This window comes from Chelonoidis abingdonii, chromosome 2 (genome assembly GCF_003597395.2).
Source record: "Chelonoidis abingdonii isolate Lonesome George chromosome 2, CheloAbing_2.0, whole genome shotgun sequence".
In the NCBI taxonomy this organism is placed as follows: Eukaryota; Metazoa; Chordata; order Testudines; family Testudinidae; genus Chelonoidis; species Chelonoidis abingdonii.
This window is the reverse complement of record NC_133770.1, coordinates 184,269,057-184,289,406: the sequence shown is the minus strand read 5'-3', so window position 1 is coordinate 184,289,406 and position 20,350 is coordinate 184,269,057. Positions and strand designations below refer to the sequence as shown.

Genomic DNA, 20,350 nt, shown 5'->3' with positions numbered 1-20,350 from the left:
CACATCACATCACAGGAGGGAAGTGCAGCAGTTTCTTCAAATCATCTTTGCATTCCCCTGATCCTGGAGCTACTGTGTGCCAGTTTGGTAGCCAGGCATAAATTACAGCAGCCTGAGGACTGCTCTACATTGTGCTCATTCCCTAGGGCCTCGAGGAGTTGTTACAGCAGCTGGGATTCACAGCAATGCTGGGACTTCCTTTGGGCATAAACCCTACACCAGATGCTTAGCAGGGAGTATAATCCCATGTCCAGATATGCTGGTTTTATGATTCATTTACACCACTCCAGCAGCAAAGAATGACCTTAATGCAGCAGAAAATTAGGACCATTAGCTGGATCTCTTTGCCATGGTTGACTGGACAATTACTTCTTTGGAAAAGTGCTGAAAATGACAGAAATTCATCCTTAATTCAGAATGAATGAATGTTTGTAAAGCACTCTGAAGATGGAATGTGCTATTAAAACATTATTATTTATTATTATTTTCCTTAAGATACAGTAACTGTTGCTAATGGGATGGTTAGATAGTTCACATGATTGTTAGGAGGCCATTAAAAGCATTTTGTTACTAGCAGTGTATGGGAATCAAAGAATAAAAATCACAGTTTAACTTGGCAATATGTAGCTCTAGTGACTGAGTTACATAATGTTTCTTGTGCACCACATTGTGAGAGTTCTCAGGAAGATGCATCAGAGGAATGCTGAGGCCAGATTCCAGCCACTGAGCCTGTGACCATTTCCACAGGGACAAACAGCACACAGTAAGAGAAAAGGACCAATCTGTGTGACTTTATGAGGAGGACATTACTATCAAGGGCCTTTTGCCCGCAGTAAAAAAACAAAATGGGATTAAAAAGGATCAGCTAAAAATCTCTTATTTTTCAGAGATCAGAGTAAGTGAATGCTGGCCATTTCCGAACACAGGGCCAAATCCTGAGACTTCTGTTTTTGTCTGAGTGAGGAATGAGAAAAACTGATTTAACCACTTAAGCATTTAGCTCATAATGAAAAATGTACTCTCTAGGGCAAATCCTTAACTGGCATAAATCAATGGAGCTTCACTGAACCAACAGAGCTACACTGATTTATAACAGCTGACAGCCTGTCCCCTTGGCTTTATCCCCTGACAAGACCACAAGAAAAATCTAAATTGAGTCATAAGCACTATGCAACCTCTTCTGTAGTTTAGATTACCTTGTGACAGCTAGGATGAGCAAAGGCCTATCCTAAAACTATTGTATTTACAGTGTATTTAATGTAAGATTATTTGTAGGCCTGAGCCAGCCCTTGAGAGCACAAAAACTTCAAAGATTGTTGTACTGAGATGGGCCCCTAGAACATTCACAGACTTTTGTATTGATAAGTGTTACATTTTTGTGCGTTCTTGGTTCAACAGAGGTTTTCCCTGGAGAATCTGGAATCCCTAAGGGGTGATGAATGCAAAATCCCCAGGCTGGTTATGCAGACCTCCTGAGGAGAGGGATGGGAGACAAAGCAAAATTATTGGTATAAAAGACTGGGTTTTTCCTGACAGAAGGGTCTCTCTTTAGATTCTGCAAATGGACCTGACCTTTGGTCCAAGCAAGGATCCAACCCCGCTGAAAGGTTGGAAGAACTTTGCCCTGTCAGACTCCTCCATTTGGTCAATGGGCGACTTCTGGTACATTCAGTATGTGATCCTTTGGCTATTTTAGATGTTTTCTCTGCATGGTTTTGTCCGTAAATAAATGTACTCTGCTTTGAAAGAGCTATGTGGTCACTTATAACCACTTGCATTCCCTGGCCACAGCTCTTGGAAAAAAAGCAAAGTGGCCATTAGTCAGACCTGCTTGAGATAACGGCAACCTCAAATCCGATCTGGGGAGAGAAGGGACAGGTTCCTGCCCAGAAAGAGGTGCTGGCTGGATGCCTGAGAGGGCATTCCTTGAGCAGATCATGGAGGGGGTCAAGGGTGCAGTTACCCTGAAACCATGATATACGTCTCCCCAAAATGATAAAGAAATGCTGTTCATGGCCTTCCAAAAGTTTTCTGCAATCCAATACCAAGTATAGGCGATTAGAAGAGAACTAGGGAAGAGAACAGTAATCACATCTCATGTTTCCATGCATATTTTAACTGTTAGCAGAGGTCAGGAAAGAACTGCCTTCACACCTCCTGGCCCAACAGTTTACAACTGGCTAAGTGCATTTATGAGGTTTAGGAATTTCATTTTCTTCTGTAGCATCAGTTTTTAAACCATGGCTAGAAGTCAGATACCAAACTTGAGGGGCTTATTTTCCTATTGAGAATCAGGCTTCTCTAATCAGTCTTCTGCAAAACACTGTCTTATCAATTAAGTTCTCAATTGTCTACACGTTAAACTGAAGGCTTCTCAAGCAAGGAATCCCTATCCAAAGAAGCACAATATTAAACATAAGAGATCTACACTTGTACAATTCCTGACAGAAAACTTCATTAAGATATTGTTAAAACTGATAAAGTGCCTGACACACACTCTTCAAGTTGTTCTTACTGACTTTTGTTGCAGGTCTCTTGATACCTTTCATGACAATGCTTCTCCCTCCCTCCCTCCACTGATTTTTAATTTCCCAGGGAAACCCATAAGGTGCATTTGCTGAATTTCAGCTATCAAATAATGACTCTCTTTTGCCTTCCTGCTATTTAACATTCAGCTCCAGTTAGATTTTTGCATTTGTGCAGGCAAATACAAGAGCATGAGTGAGGCAATGGCTACAGAAAGCCAAAGCAGATACAAGACCATATTCAGCTCCAATGAAGATGAATTTAGAATGGGGTTGGTTGGATAATGGATTTTTCCCTGTGGAAAAATTTGATTTTTGGAGAATATTTGAATATTGAAACATTTCAGTAGAAAAACAAACAAAAATGATTAAAAATGCTGCAGTGGCACCTTGTGGAATCTGCTGTTCAGCTGCCTCATGCTCCCATTCTTCTCTATTGGCTGGGTTCCTGGTCAGACTACAGTTCCCATGATTGCCCTCTTGTATAGCTTCATGGGAGTCTCAGGTCCTGGTCCACCATGGAAGATGTAGCTTGGCTGGGAAGCCCAGCCCATGAAGCAAAATGGGGAAGTGAGGCAACCAAACTACAACTCCCATAAGGCACTGCAGCAGCATATCCAAATTAAAATATTTTGATTTTTATGTGAAATTTTTCAGTTTTTTAATGAAAAAATGAAATTTTCTGTGAAAAATTGTGTTTACTCAAAAATCTAATTTTCTGTTGAAAACAGTTTCAATGGAAAATTTTTAACAAGCCCTAGTTTACACTGTTGGAAAGATTTTTAGCAAATCCAGTTGACAGGTTTTCGCTTTATTGCCTTGCTCAGACATCTGTGGATAGTCAAAAATATTGTAAAATTGGCCTTCTGGGTAAAGCCCCAAACTTGGGTTACTTTGATTACTTTCTTTTTCAGGCCTCCTTGAGGCCAAGTGAGTCAGCTTCTGCTTGAGACATCTCCAAAAATTTATTATTATTGGAGATTTTTAAGAATGGGTTAGTCAAACACCTGTCAGGAATGGTCTAGTTATTACTTAGTCCTGCCCTGAGTGCAGGGGACTGGACTAGGACTAGACGATATATTGAGGTCCACTCCAGTCGTACACTTCTATGATTATCTTCTGTTCCAGCTCAGTAAGGATTGTTTTATTTTGATTTTGTTTTACTCTCAGAAGAAGTTACAAGTTACTCAAGAAAAGGTCTTTAAGATTTTTCAGAAAAGTATATGCTGTTCATCAAATTAAGTCGTCTAGAAAAAAAATCATCATTCATAGTCAAAATATAGCTTCTCTTAATTCATTATCCCTAAAAAAATAAGACAACTTGCCTGAGATTTTGCCTATAATACATGGGGTTTATGTATTTAAAAAACTAAAAAAAAACAAAAAAATCCCAAACCCCACATTGTCTGATGTCCCCATAGATGTAATCTTGGCTAGAAAATCCATAAACTCTGAATCTAGTCCAAAAAACTGAATGAACAGATAGATTTGTAATTCTGGATACAAATGGAGTTGTAAGACGGTTTGAACAATGACATACTCAGGCCCATAGTCTTCAATAAAATCACAGGTACGATATCACTAACCCAATAAAATCCCTTTATAAAAATGAACATCTTTTTTACACGAGGAATATCACAGCCAGGCACTCAGTATTTTCTTGGAGAATTATTGCATTTCTCAGGGCTTTCAAAAGATGAAGCCATAGGCTAGCACAAAAGTCAGGCACTAAGGCCCTGATCCTCTTCCCACTGAAATTAACAACAAAATTCTCTTTGATTTCTGTCATTCAGGATCAGGTTTTAGCCCTCCATCTCCAAATGGAACAGCCTTTATACTTTACTGTTTCATTAAAAAAAGAATGACAGAAGTATAATAATTGCATCTACAATGCAATAAGAACTCTACAGCAATAACATTTCCCTCTGGGGAAATGCTGAGTTCTCAAATTCCTAATCTTTGAAAGGAGAGTGCCTACTATGAATTAGCTAATTCAAAAATATATTTCATGGGCAACAAAATAAAAAAAACTTCACAAAGGCTGGCTGGGGAACTAAGATTTGCTAGATGGCTATTAGGTGAATATTAGAACCCATAGTAATAAAGCAAACATGTTATTCTAAAATGTTAGAGATCTTGTTCAATTGTACTCTAATTGTACACACCGTATCGCAGAAAGAAAATGAGTTCTCCAGACACAGAAACACTGGTCCAAAATTTAATTTTACAAGTCTAACAGGAGTAGCAATAATCCAGAACCAGAATTAGAGCTCAGGATTTCCTGTCTTCCTGCCCTGAGTTCAATTAATTACAATGCATTACCTATAGAATAAAAAGGCACAACGGGGATTATACACAGGTTAGTAAATCTTCTCATGTTCCCAAGCCAAGGTCACAACTATGGTTTAGTAGATCTCTCCTCTAATTAATTTTGTGTCCCTCTAAATCTGTGCTGTGCATGAACTCATTTTCCTTTTCAGGAACAGGCCTCTAAATGTATGTTTTATATGAACGTTTTGGAGGGGGAGAACCTCATGGATACTCAGCTATTGCCCCTCTCCCCTTTACAAGTTCCTCCTTGTGACCTAGAATTCTATGTTTCCCCTCCCTAAATATCACAGCTTAGAAGGCCCTTTGCTGTCCCCTCTTACTTTTATTTGGTTTTCATGTATTGCTGTGGCGACCCAATACTTGGAGGCTCCACTGTGAAACCATCTGGTCCCTGGTGTAACTGCAATGGAGTCATTAATTGTCTATCGTCTAATAGCTTCCCGTGCAGTCCTTTGGACTCTTCTCTTAAATAAAGGGATAGATGATGGAACCTAGAACCTTTCAATTCTCAGTCACTTCTTCAAATCCAGCTAAGGGTAATAGTAACTAAAGTCATGTTCATCTGATGGTTGTTTGGCAGCTTATGTGAAATGCATAGGTGGTCTCTATCCAACCCTGGTACGTAGGTGTTTCAAATAATAAAAGCACAATCCCATTGGCACACTTGCTGGAAGACTCAACATAGAGGGTAAAGACTTAATGGGTATGGAAAGAGAAGAACCCTGTCACCTATACAGATGATTCATCCAGTGCAAGGCTGAGACCTGTTGGTGGCCAATGTGGATTTACTATGGCTCCCCTTCCTATGCGTGTTCTATGAATAAATAGATGCCTCCATTTCTAGTGTTATCAATATTCAATTAGCCTTTTTTAAAAAAAGGTCTCTATAAAGTGCATACAACTATTTGCTACTTCATTTATTCATGTGTTCTTTAATTATAAGTATGCATCCAAATGAGGAATCACATATTGCGAATTCTATCAGTTATAATCCATACACTCAATACTTCAGTACTTGTACCGCTTAATGCTGCAAACTCTCCACTATTATAGCAAATACAGACTATTCAAAGAAAACAGGCAAATGGAGTTGTTCTTTGTACTCTCTGACAAAATTAGTTCGCACTGAAAAGATTTGTCAGTGCCGGGGTGAACAATGGCATACAGACAACAGGTAAAAATCACGTAATAAATCAAAATTAATTCCAAACAATTAGTTTTAGATTCCAGGGATATCATAAAGAAACCTCACCTTCCATACATTAAGCCAGAAATTAGACTGTTCATTGATTCTTATTATCCATAAGAATTCCAAAGATGTGTTTTTAAAATTAAAAATAACAACATTTTCAACAATTTAAAACATGGAAAGTAAGGTTCTGAGGGAAGGGATGCATGGGAAATAATATGATCTACATACTCTCTCTTTCTGTATGGTTAATGAAGTGGAAAAATCTGGGAACTGCACAGGTTTTTGATATTTAAGAGTGGTTAACTACTTTAGGCTGGAGGCATTTCAGATTCTCACTCTGCTAGGAAGAGTAGTGGATCAAGAGTAGTAGATGATCGCAGGGAGCTGTGCCCTATAAAGTATATGCAGGATTGTTGTAGCTGTGCTGGTCCCAGAATATCAGACACACAAAGTGTGTGAGGTAATGTCTTTTATTGGACCAACTTCTGTTGGTGAAAGAGACAAACTTTCGAGCTTATACAGAACTCTTCTCCAGGTCTGGGAAATGTGACTTCACCTTGAATGGTTTCTTGAAATATGTGTTAATTACTTATGCTAAACAATCTGTTCCACCTTGAATTTAGCTGTGGCACACTGAATATGTTTCCCAGACCTGAAGAAAGTGGAAGTTCAAAAGTTTCTCTCTCTCACCAACAGAAGTAGGTCCAGTAGAAGATATTACCTCACCCACCTTGTCTCTCTAAAAAGTATGTTAAATATAGCTTTTTCTACAGTAGCTATTTGGTAGTCAGATTTGTTGTTTTCATTTGTTTTTATTACGATAAATCTTTTCTGTGTGTCACCACATGTAAAATGACCCCTCATCTTTTTTTAATGTGTTCATGAATTTTGAGTTTAGCCATTACTTATTCAACGTGTATGTCTCCTGTCCTCTAACAGTTTCAACAACTACTTATTCCCAGTTAGCTACTGGTACATTCACAACCCCTTCCTGTTCTTAGATTTCATATTAGCAAAGCACAGGAGTAATCTTTTAACTTATAGCATTTCCCTGGAAGTTTAATGAAAATATTGCTGTACCAGATGGACGCAATACTAGAAGTGTTTACTCTGATAAATCTGGTTCACTAAGCAGAAGTGCAACAGTTAAAGATACAGATGCCTTTTGCCTCTTGCAAAACTTTGAAATTATTATTATTATCATTTCAGAGATCAAAGGACAGCTTTGTATCAGTTACACCAGAGTATTGGGAGTTAATTGCAATGACCTCAGTAGAGTTATGCTGGATTTGCACCAAAATGTCTTTCCTCTGTTGGACTTACTTCCTCAATTAGGGCCAGGGAGTTGCACTTGTTTACATTTGTGCTGAATTTGGGCCAGGAAGTCATAATCCTTCTTTGCTGCATCATAACTATTTCCACAGTAAACAAATGTAATGTTGCAAAGAGGATTATTATTTCAAATGAGGAATTAGCAGCAGGAATTGATGATCTCTAAAGTAGCAAAGATTCTGTTTCCATAAAAATATCCTTAAATAATAATAATAAAAAAAAATGGGGCGGGGGGGAGAGGAGGAGGCGGGAACAAAACATGAGCACACAAAGAAAAAACATCCAGAGGGATACAAAAAACCAACATGGTACGTTAGCAGTATTGTCTCTAAATAATATTTTACATTAGCTTTTTACATTCTCCATGAATTTTCAAGGACTCAGTCCAGTGCTCACTGACATCCTTTCATAGATCACCTTTTAAAATACCCATGCACACACCACCACCTCCTCCTGCACACCCACTCCTCTTCGCCAGTAGCATTCAGGGTGTATTTTGAAGGCTGAAGAAACTTCACCAAACTAGAAGCCTGCTTTAATATCCCAATCCAAGTGTAATGGTCTCTGGGGGACTACTAACCTTTTCACAAGGAATATTTCCTAATTAAAATGGATGTTAAACAAAGAAAGTGGAGGGAGGAGGCCTGACAACCTTTTCCTTTCTGCAAAATAGAACAGGAGATATAATCCTGGCCTAACTGGTCTAAAGAATCATTACGCCTTTACACTTTAAAATACTCTTGATCTTTAAGCCCCACTGGGACTCTGTCATAAATTAAACTCTCGACAAGGACATTGCAAAAGAGGAGACTTTCTGTGTGACCTTGGGCAAGACATTTAGAGCTAGATTTGTAAAGGTATTTTGGTGTCTAAATATGTAGATAAGTGTCTAGTGGGAATTTCAAAAGCATCTAGGTGCCTAACTCCCATAAATTTCAATGGCAAGGTGCTTTTGGAAATTCTTCTAGATGCCTGTCTCCATCTTTAGATGCCTAAATACCCTTACAAATCTGGCCCTTGGCATACTGAGGTACTTCACCAAGGTACTGAGTTCCCTAATGCCCATTGAAATCAGTGGCAGTTAGGTGTCTAAATACCTTTGTGAATCCCACCCTTAGGCCACGTCTACACTACGGGATAAAATCGAATTTGCTAAAATTGGTTTTATATAACTGATATTATAATTTCGATTTCTTGCGGCCACACTAGGCACAGTAATTCGGCGTTGTGCGTCCATGCTCCGAGGCTAACCGTTGATTTCTGACAGCGTGCATTGTGGTAGCACTGTCCGTAGCCTCTCATAGTTTCCCTAGCGCAGTCTCCTCGCCTCTTGGAATTCAGGGTTGAATGTTAATGGTCGCGGGGTTCTGGTCAATGTCCGTCAAGTCATTCTTAACTCCCGGGAAAACATCACTGACAATCTTTTCCGCGCCGTTTTTCCCCTGGATTGGCCCTGGCAGATGCCATAGCACGGCAACCATGGAGCCGTCCAGGCAACTTTTTTTTGTCATCCGGCACACCGTATGTGTAACTGGAGCCGCGGAGAGAGAGGCGATACTCCAGCGCTACACAGCAGATTCACTTGCTTTTGCAAGATAGCAGAGATGGTTTCCTGTCAAAGTTTGTACGGCGTCGACTGCCGAGAAAACTGGCAACGAGATGACGGTTATCTCCTCCTCTCTGTACTGTCGCTGCTATCCATGGAGTGCCTGGCTGAAAATTTTTGAAAGCAAAATTGGGATTGACTCACTTGCAAGAGTCAATTCTCCCTTATGGTTTTCAAAAATAGAGTCCGTCCTGCTAGAATTAATAGGAAATGTAATAGAGATCCAGAGTACAGAGAGCAAGCTGCTCCGTGTCAGTATTCATCAGGGTTGCCCTGCAAAGAACCGCACCGTTGCTTCCCTCCTCCCCTCTCAAAACCTTCCTGGGCTCCCGTGGCAGTGCCCCTCCCGCCATTTGTGTCATGAAGTTGTAAGGAATACAAGAATAAAAGCAGAGACTTGTTTAGTGAGATAATGAGGCGGGGGGGGAGGCACTTGGAGGCAGCCTCCCGGGGCTATGACAGTCCAGGCAGGACGGACTCTATTTTAGAAACCATAAAGCGAGGATTGACTCAATATGCCAAGTGAGTCAATCCCAATTTGCTTTCAAAATTTTCAGCCCCCAGTTTTCAAATGAAGCTGGTTATTAGCCGTTCTGAGCGCTATCTACCTGGGATGTAACCAGGCAATATGCCTCGATATTCGAGTCATTACAGGCACGGGGTTCTTCGAGGATGGTGGGAGTCCTTCTGCACCGTCTACCAACCGGGGAGGGGGAAATGGGAGAGGAGCGGATACTGCTCTCAACTGCTGTAGCACCCGTCTACCAGCAGCATTCAGTAACATAGGTGACTTGAGTAGTCAAGGAATGATTTCTTTCCCTTTTTTTCACGTGGTGTGGGGGGAAAGAAACTGAGGAGCTGTTCCTGAACCAGCAGAACACTGTGTTGAACATACAGACATTGGGAGCTCAGCCAAGAATGTCAAATAATTTTAAGAGACTAGCTGTGGACGGTGGGATAGCTGGAGTCCGCAGTACCCCCATCCATCCATTGAGCGTCCATTTGAGTCATCTGGCTTCCCATTACGCTTGTCACCGCAGCGCTGTGTATCTGGAGTTTTTTATTCAAACGCTTTGGCATTTCGGTGTTCTGTAACGAGCGGATACACAGAAGATTTGTCTCCCCATACAGCGATCAGATCTAGTCTCCGTAACGGTCTATGCTGGAGCTCTTTTTTCGATTTGAGACTGCATCGCCAGCTGTGCGAATCAGAGCTCCACGCTGGGCAACGCAGGAAATGTAATTCACAAGTTCGCAGGGGCTCTGTTGCCTGTTTACCTGCCGCGGTGGCATCCGAGTTCAAGATTTGCTGTCGCCACAGCGGGTTCAGTGTTGCACTCTGGATAGCCGCCCGGAGGCCAATAATGTCGATTTCCATCCACACTAACCGTAATCCGAACTGTTAATATCGAATTTAGCGCTACTCCTCTCGTCAGGGTGGAGTACAGAAATCGATTTAAAGAGCCCTTTATTTCGATATAAAGGGCGTTGTAGTGTGGACGAGTACAGCGTTAAATCGATTTAACGGCCATTAAATCGATTTAAACGCGTAGTGTAGACCAGGCCTTAGTCTCTCAGTGCCTCAGTTCCCTATCTGTAAAATGGGATTCTGATTTGTCCATGTAGATTTTAAGCTTTTTGTGACAGTGTCTTACTGTGCATTTTCAGTACTAAGCAAAATGGGGCCATGAACTCGCGGGTGGAGGGTGGGGCTGTAGGTGCCACTGTAACCCTCATCTCCTGAGGCCCAGTCCAGTTCTTTAATTGCAAAAGGCCATTCTTTCTTTCAACGCAACTGAGCTCACACAGAGTTCAGGGAGGCTGGATTAGGCCTCAAAGGTGAAATAATTACTTAGATCAGTTTGCCATTTTCTTGCCTCCCACAATAACTCTCTGACAGCATCCCACCTGATGATAATAGCAGTAATAACCCTGGGGTGTCAAGAAAAATATGATTTCCTTCACCAAGCTCTGACAGGAAGAAAAAATGCCATTGATCTTGGATGCAGGGAGTGAACAGGTGAACCTGCACTCTCATCAGTTACGGTACATCTACACAGCAAAGAAAAACCCATGGCTGTCCCAAGCCAGCTGACCTGGGTTCACAGGGCTTGGCCTGCAGGGCTATTTCATTGCTGTGTAACTTTCCGGGCTCAGAAACAGAACCACAGCCCAAGTTAGCTGGTATGGGCCAGCTGTGGATTTTAATTTGCTGTGTAGACATAACCTTCAGATGACAATTAGTTTCCCAGGGAAAGCTGACTGAGGTAATTAGATAATCAGGCTGGTGGGTATAGAGAGCCAATTAGCCCATCTTCCCAAATCTGATCACAAGGCACAGGAAGGAAGAGGGATAGGGGGAGGACAGGGAGGGCTAGTTGAGTCAAGTCCTCATGAGAGGATCAAAAGCATAGAAGATACTGTAAACAGACTATTGCACAAAGACTGTTCTGCTATTGGTGGAGGGAACTCAAAATAAATAGCACTGTGAATGTGTAGCTAGTGGGAGTCTAGGCAGTTTCTGTGGGTCAAGATGTCAGGCACACCCTGTTACACTCGGTCTAACCATCATCGTGAAAACACAGGCTCAGCTCTCTTCAGCTTTTCTTCACCAGACAACACTCAGACATCTAGTTCTGCTGGACCCTCCCCGTGAATCCGGGATTTAGAGGAGCTTGTTTGCCACAATTCTATTTTCCACGTTCCCTTAACCCGCAAAATGTCAGGAGGCAAACTCCAAACACTCTGCTGCCACTAAGGATGAGTTGTTGCCTTGAGGAATGTTTCTCTCTCATTACTGAAGCCTAATGATCAATGGTAGAATTGCGGACCTCAGAGGTAAACAGGAAGAAATGATTTCACATTGAAGAACTAAAATAAAATCTTTGAGCAAAGCCCAGTCTCACTGCCTGGTTATCCCTAAATGATTTTGAGATAGTGAGAGAATGAAAATCTTGAGAACTGGGTCCAGAACAATCACTCAGTCATGATCGGCAGGGGCCATCTTGCAGCCAGTCTGTGACTGAATAAAGCCTGTGCACTCTCCGTGGGATTGGTTAAATAATAAATAATTTAAAAAAGCTGTCTCTGTCCTCATAGCAGAAAACTTTTAGTAAACAAAAACGATCATTTTTGGCTGTTTCTTGTAGGCCTTTTAAAGTGCCTTTGTGCACTTAAAAACATTGAGCAATTCATGAGCTAGTTGGTGAAGACATGTAATACAGTACGACCGCAATTACTCTATCACTGAATAATGTGTGTGTGGCCATGGCAGTGATTCTGAGGGATATTTAGCATTTTCCCCACGTTACAACCAACTTTGTCTCTCAAAGTTCATATTTAGAGCCTGAAACGAAAAACCTGCTGATGTGAGAATTGCTTGATCAGTATCATTAGTGCTGTTTTAGGAATAGAGGTCACGGTTGCAGTCCTTGCTCTATCTGTCAACACCATGGCATGATGTTCCTGAAGGTGCCAGCAAGCCATCCTCTGAATGGCATGTTCAACAATTGCTGGTCTACTTAATGCTATGATCCCTTATAGAAATATTTGTCAAATTTTATTGTTAAAAATAAATTCTTTTGGACAGCTTTCTGCCAAGAAGTATTGTCTCTGCCAATGGGCTAATAATATCTCCTCTGAACTCATCACTCTCTATAAGGATCTGTTAACCTGAAAAATGCAGCTAACTTAAATAATTTGATTGTATTTTATTGCATTACATTTAAACAGTGAAGCAAATTTCAGACAAGTCAAATTATCTGAAGACAATTTGACCATCCAAATAGCCATGGTGCTTGCTGTTATGCAAACACTGCAGATTTACAGTACTTTAATACTTATGACATTTCTGCCAGCCTTATGGTCAAATCATATCTGAACTGATGACATAATTTCCCTTCCACCTTTTTCCTACCTGCCCAGTTCTCTTTCCTCTTCACTCCATTTCATCTGTCCACTCTTCCCCCTTTCTCCCCTTTGTGCATGCACACACACTCTCTCACACACATAGGCAATCAGATCTTGATTTGAACAGGCCATAAAATCCCACAACGGATACGTGACATTTCAGAATTGTATGGTGATCTTTTACCTCCATGGGAATTCCATGGATAAGCTGATGCCTCTGTTCCTAGGCAATGTTTTTCAGCACAGTCAAGGCAGACACAGCATAGGTAGGGTGTATTCAGAAGAGATTATCTTCCCCAATAAAACAGTGGGAGACCACTATCTATCAAGTCTGCTATTCAGTAACAGATTTGATGTGTGATTTTTACCACAATATTGCCAAACCACAACTACTTCATTCTTATTTTTTAATAATCTGTGGGATTGTATTGTGTCACACGTGGTTTTATTGACATATTATACGTATTGTGTTTCAATAGACTAGTCTCATACATCATATTTGTCTTGTGATACATGCAGTATATTATCTGCATTGCCTCAAATCAGATTTTCCAGTTGCAGTGGTATAGACACTGCTCTGCAGTGTTTTTGCAGAATGAATAAATTTAGTAAAATAGAACAAAAGATAACGCAGAGCACTATCTTCTTACACCTTTCTGTGAAGCATGTTACTGAAGTATGTGCTGGTTAACACTGTCTTATTTACATTGCAGATCTCAATACAATATCTATTTGACCCTTACTCAGATATGTAAGGATGGGGGCAGATGACAAAAGAGAATGCATATGTGTTGGAAAGGGACTCCTTTGTTATTGAACTGAATCCTTTTAATTCTTGTATGTGTGGATGGGGACAAGATGGCAGTCATGGTTCCTCTGTGCTACTTTTGATGGGTTTCAAACAGGGTTGGCTCCAGGCACCAGCCAAGGAAGCAGGTGCTTGGGGCGGCCAAGGGGAAGGAGTGACACGTCCAGGTCTTCGGGGCAATTCGGCGGTGGTCCCTCAGTCCCTCTCGGAGCAAAGGACCTGTTGCCGAAGAATGAAGCAGTGCTGCAGAGCTGCCGCCGAAGTGCCACCGATCGTGTCTTTATCTTTTTTTTTTCACTTCGCCGCTAGAAGCAGCAAAAAAGCTGGAGCCGGCCCTGGTTTGAAAGGATGTTTTGAGCATGGCAATGCTTAGACATGGCTTTGCAAATAATGGTGTGTGGCAGGGGCACAGCACACGCTCCAAATATTGCTGTAGAAGGGATGGCAATTTACACTTGCTCCTTGCAGGCCTAACGGGCACCTGGCCAAAATGCCTAGAGCATATGCACATTGTCTGGAAGATGGTGTGACACTCCTCTGACTTGCCCTCCTGAGGGCAATATTGGCATATACCACACAGTGCTGCAACACCACTACTCTGAGGATGAGTTTGTGACAGAAAGAGCGGATATGTAATGATGTTATGCATATGGAGATGTAACCATTTTACTAACATTGTATGTGAGATGGTCGGGAAGGGGGAGTTATGGTATATTGGATTAGTAGATTATCCTGTATTGATCTATTTTAACACGGGACTGTTGGAATAGCAAACAGGATAGCAACACAATATAGCTAGATAAAGACACCTCAACACACACTTGAAAGACAATGGATCACACTATTAGCATCAAGATTCCTGAGTCTGATCTCTAGTAAGTTGCAAACCTTATTTTGTCAAAGCTAGGAGGCTAGAGATCAAAAGAACACTAAAAAGTTAAAAAGCCTTTCTCTGGGGGACCAGAGGAGTTACTTGTCTGCAGCTATCTAGGGAGAGAGGCCAACTCAGAAAGAGACTTTGTGGAGGGAGTCTAAAGAAACTGGGCCTTCCCAGATCCAGGGAATGGTAACTCCTCGGGAAAAGCTCGATATGCAGAGTCTGGTTTACTGTTTTGAAGATATGTTTTCTCTGAAATGTTTCTGCTTTAAAAAAAATGGTACTAAGGAAGCTGTTTGGTCATTAATTGCCACTGTCATTGCCGCAGAGGGGAACTGAGTTGTAGGATCTAAACCTAAGTGAGGCCTGCTAAAATAATCCATGTTAATAACCCAGGGCTCTGTCTGAGTGTGGGAGAATGGTGTGGTTCCATCTGGAGCCAGGTGATGGCTAGAGGTCTGAGAGCTGAGCGGGGGTGCACTCAAAGACACCTGGAGGGGCCAGGGTGCAGTTCAGCCAGTAACTGTGACAACTCTAAGGTCCTAATTTTGCTTAAAATTACCATATTCTGGCCCAACGTCACTTACACTGCACACCTCTGCCTTATCTTGCAGCTGGGGGGGTCGAGGAGGCACCAGAAAACACAAACAATAGGAGGTGTAGGTGAGCAGGCCTAATAAAGAAGTTTCCAAAAACAAACTTTGAAATACACAGTTTTAAAAAAAGATTTATTTAAAGTGCCACATCCTCAGCTGGTGTAATCCAGCATAGCTCCATAGGAGTCAATGGAAATACGATGATGTACAGCAGCCGTGGAACTGGTCTACAGTGTTCAACTCCTACCCTCATCTCATGAGTGTTACTGTCCTTCGGTTTGTATCTTGTTTCACTACTAGAAACCGACATCTTGGAACAGCTTCTTCTAATTTGGCCACAGGGAGGATTCCATATAGCCATTTGCTAGCATTGCTGCTTCTGAATTGATGGGTCATAGAGCATGGTCCCATGCCCAATGCATGTGACTGGGATTCAAGAGAGACCTGGGTTTTCTACAGACTCATTTTGTGGCCTTGGGCAGGTCACTTTACTTCTCTGAACCTCAGTTTCCTGATCTGTAAAATGGGGACATTGATACTTACTACTTGTGCGAAGCGCTATACATGTGTTGAGTGTTGTTATTATGGACTGTGAAGATCCTGCATTGAATCTTAGCATCACCATGATGCAAAGAGCATACCGTAGGCCAAATTCTGCTGTGGGATATGCTCGGCAGCCCTATTTACTGCTGCAGCATCACTGGGGTGCAAATCAGGCCAGAACTGGTCCAGCTGGTGAACTCTGATAATTTATTAAATGTGCTATGGTATCTGGCTATGAGTTGGCAGACACAATAATAGAGTCACAAGCATTTTCTGAGAACGATTTGAGATTTAGTTGTTTCTAGCAACATTTAAATACAATATGAACAGACAATTCTGAGTCAGTGAAATTAAACAGGGGTGAATCTGACCCTGCGCAGTAGGTCAGAGATCAAAATCTTAGCATGTCTGCCCATATACTTCTTTTTTAAATAACACACTCTTCTTAGATATAAATTCTGATCTGCCAAATACTGCAGCTAATGAGCTCTCCTTAACTAAGTATAGTGAAGAATGCACGTAAATACTGAAGTGTCCTAATCGGTGTTCCAGTGAAAACGAATTGATCCCATTCATTGCTAACAATGGTAACTATCTGCTGAAGTTTTTATTCTGTATTTTATATTTCTTCTGCAAATAATGTGCGTGATTTAAGTGGCTGGTTATTTCAAACCTTTGGGACCCATTGCTGGAATGGTACAACTGCAATCATAGTCTGAATCTCAGTTCTTCTCCGAGGACTATAAATCCTGTGTGCCTTTAATTTTGCTTGAGATTTGTATCATTATGTGGCAACAAAGTACGGATGCAGTAATGAGGTTCTGAAATGTTATTTACACAACAGAAAAAATATCAACTTGTGTTTTCTGAAACTTATTCTGCAAGCCATGGAAATGGCACATTTTTCACACCAAACTTGAGACACTTCCAGCCAAATAAATATAATATCTATCAGCCTACAGGCTAGCCGTAGACAGCCTGGATTTATATTCTGATATTTTGTAGTTAGATATAAGACACATTAGGTTTTTACTGCTAAGACCTGTAACCCTGTCTAGTTTTGCAGCATTTGTGACTTATTGTATTTGGAGCCTGGCTAAGGAAGTATCTTTCTCCCCAAGTTTCTTAACTCTACTTCTAATTTTACTCAGCAGAGGGAGATGCAAAACTCTAACTTCCAATTGTCACAGAGCCTGATTCACCACTATGTTACTCCTATTGTGACTCCATTAATTTCACTGAGTTCCACTGGTATACAACTAGAGTAATACAGTGATGAATCAGGTCCTGTATTTTTCTCAGCTCAGATGTTTTATCATTCTAAACTTTTAAGATTTTCACTATCCAACCCATGGCTACATTAGAAGACAATATCCAGTGTCGTACCTCCGACAGTAAAGGAGCACAAAGAGTAAGATACATGCACTGGAGAAAAAGGCAGTGATGTTCTGAGAACCTGAGGCCTAACTAAGAAATGCTCCAGTTATTGTCAAAATTGGTTTACCTAATTGAAAATCAAACTGCAGAAACCCCTTGTTCCCACAGGGACATTAAATCAGTTGGAGCAGTGTTGTTTAATACATATATTAATCATCTGGAAAGGGGAATGAGTAATGAGGTGGCAAAAGTTGCAGATGACACAAACTTATTTACATTAGAGAAGTCCAGAGAGGAGTGTAAAACTTTAGAAGGACCTAACCAATCTAGGTGAATGGGCAACATAAAGGCAAATGAAGTTCAATATCAACAAATTCAAAGTAATGCACATTGGGGAGGGAAAAATTAAACCACTCAGATACCTTGCAGGGCTCTAAAGTAACGGTATCAAGTATAAAGAAGGATCTGGGAGCCACTCTGGACACCTCAACTCAGTATGCAGCTGCAGTCAAAAAAGAAGTTATGATGAATAAGGAGTAGATGGAGAATAATGTGGAAATTATTATAATACCATGATATAATTCAATGGTGCAGCTTCGTCTGGAATACCGTGAGCAATACTGCTCACCCATCACAACAAAGATATGGCAGAATTAAAGGGATTTCAGAGAAAGGTGTCAAAACTGATTAGGGACATAAAAAGAGATTGGAAAGACTGGAATTGTTTACCTTACAAAGGAGATGAGTAAGAGGGGACATGGAATAAGTATTTAAATAATGTACTTTGTCTGCTAGTCTATAAGGTGCCACAGGACTTTTTGCTGCTTTTACAGATCCAGACTAACATGGCTACCCCGCTGATACTATATAAATAATGAATGAGACAGAGAAGATACATTAGAAGCTTCTATTCTCCCTGTCTGATAACACAACAACAAAACAACATTCATTAACATTAAATGGTGGCAAATTCCAAACCAATAAAAGGAAATATTTTTTCACACAGCATGTAATTAGTCTGTGGAACTCATGGCCATAGGATGTTGTTGAGGCCAAAAACATAGCAACATTAAAAAAGTGATTGGATATAATATATTATATATAAAAACAGATTATTCTAAGCTGTAATGGTTAATATTAATATGCATTCCGGAGAGATATTTAACCACATACTTCAGGGTTTAAGCCAATCTCTAACTAATAGGGATTATAAGAATACCTAATGCAGGGAGGCAAATAATCTTACAGCTGCTTACTGCAAGGTTTCATGTACCTTTCTCTGAAGCATTTGGTATGGACCACTGTCAGAAACAGGATACTGAATTAGGTGAGCCTTGGTCAGACTCAACATAGCATCCTATGTTCCTATATGTAAGTTAAGAGTCACTCAGTAGAAACAATCTGATATGTAGCAATAAGAGAGGGTTCACTGAGGGAAACTCCTGAGTACTGTATGTGATAAAGCAGATGTTGCATATAGATACACACTTCTCCTTCTCTTCCTGACACTTCTATTTTTAGCTCACTATCAATTTGGATCTTTTTGTGCAAATACACTATGCCAAGCTACTAAGCGAGCTGTAGAGTTGAAAATTTTCATTCATAAAGCATTATTACTGCCTACTTCTGCGTAATACTGCTGCCATATCCCACAGGCTAGTTGGAGCATTAGATTTAATATAGAAAGCACAGGTAAAAAGTATACAGGAAAACACTTGAACATCTTACATATTTTGTTCAGGAATGCTAACTATTCTGAATGCAACTAATTGCTGAGAGGAAGCAAGGTAATAAATTCTATCCTTCATGTTTATCAATCACCTCTCTACCCTAGCCCACATCTATCATGGGAAAAATAAGATCAAGTGGAAAGGAATAAGATTAGAGAGATGAATGAGTCTTCAAAAGGAGAAACCCTGCCCAAGCCTGACCCACCCAAATCAGGTTGTGTGTGATAGGTATGAGTATTGCTGGATAGGAATATATTTAGCTGCTCCAAAGGTAACTCGGTCAGGAGGGGGCTTCATATCAGTCATTTAGTAGCATCAATGGTTTCACAAAAGGGTACGTAAAGAGGGTTCAACATGCTACAGCCCAGAATATCCCCAAAGCTGCACCTTTTCATTTGGGAGTAGAAAATGAGCACCAATGCAGAAAGCACATTTCCACGGGCCTTTCTGCAGCAAAGTACCCCCAAGGGTGGGATAGGGCTGTGTATGGGAAATTATAATGAAGCAGAGGCAAAGCCTAGAGCTATTGCTTTTCTTCATCCTGTTGGGTGACTTCTCACATAGAGCGTTGCGAATAGAGGACCTTAAATCTCCACAGCCCAAGGATAAAAGTTGTACCTTGCAGTCTACTTTCCCAGCAACCCATTGCTTGATGGTAAACTTTAGAAAAGTGTTTGGGTCTTACCTTGTTAGCTTTGTTCCAATCTGCTGCCTCAGTTCAAGTCTCTCCTCATCGGTCTGCTTTGGGAGGATGTTCTTTTCCTCCAGCTCTCGTTTGGAAGGCCTGTTGCTAAGTTTGATTGCTAAAGAATCCTGCCTGCAGATTTTCATTGCCAGAGAACCTATGGAAGAAGGGAGAGGTCTTGCCAAAGGGGATGTCAGGATTATACCATATCATACGGCAGGCAAAGAAGTAACAGTCAGGAGAGGATAAGCAGAGTGAACTAAGAGTCTAGTCTACACTACAGTGGCACAGTTATGCCGCTGCCGCTGTACTGTTGCAGTGTTGTAGTGTAAATACTTCTTACATTGATGGAAGGGGTTTTTCCATCGATGTAATTAAACTGCCACCTCATGAGGTGGTAGCTAAATTGACAAAATAATTATTCCACTAATCTAGCTGCATCTAAGTATGTCGCAAAGAGAGTGACATTTTTCAAAGCCCTGAGTGATGCACCTAGGTCGATCTAACTTTTAGGGGTAGCCTTAGATAGAATTTTTTCCAGATTTACATCAGTTTATTAGCTTCAGTGGAGTCACTTTCAATTTACATCATTACAGGGAAGGACAGAATTTGGTCCAACTGGTAAAGAGAATAAGATGCAGATGTGACAAATGTGGGGATGTTTTTTGAGAATGATTAATATTGTATCTGAATCTGCCACTAGCGTGGGGTTTCTGTGCCATATAACAGAATGGATATTTCACCTTCAGCGTCTGACTGGGCAGCAGGGCCTGTCCACCTAAAGAAAGAGGGAGGAGATCTTTTCTCCTAGTCACCCGACAGCTTACACTTAAGGTTCA

General features: G+C 40.9%; 1 protein-coding gene across 11 annotated transcripts in view; it reads right to left on the bottom strand.

Annotated features, from left to right (window-relative positions):
• The window catches only part of PHACTR1 (phosphatase and actin regulator 1), a 479,385-nt gene that overhangs the window by 60,495 nt on the left and 398,540 nt on the right, over nucleotides 1-20,350 (bottom strand). For all 11 annotated transcript variants that reach the window (XR_004375470.2, XR_004375469.2, XM_032793286.2 and 8 more), the window contains one exon: nucleotides 19,512-19,668. Coding sequence is in view for 9 of the 11 variants with exons in the window: in XM_032793286.2 (XP_032649177.1) it covers nucleotides 19,512-19,668 (157 nt within the window). In the remaining 2 variants the exon portion in view is untranslated. The remainder of the gene's footprint in view (nucleotides 1-19,511; nucleotides 19,669-20,350) is intronic.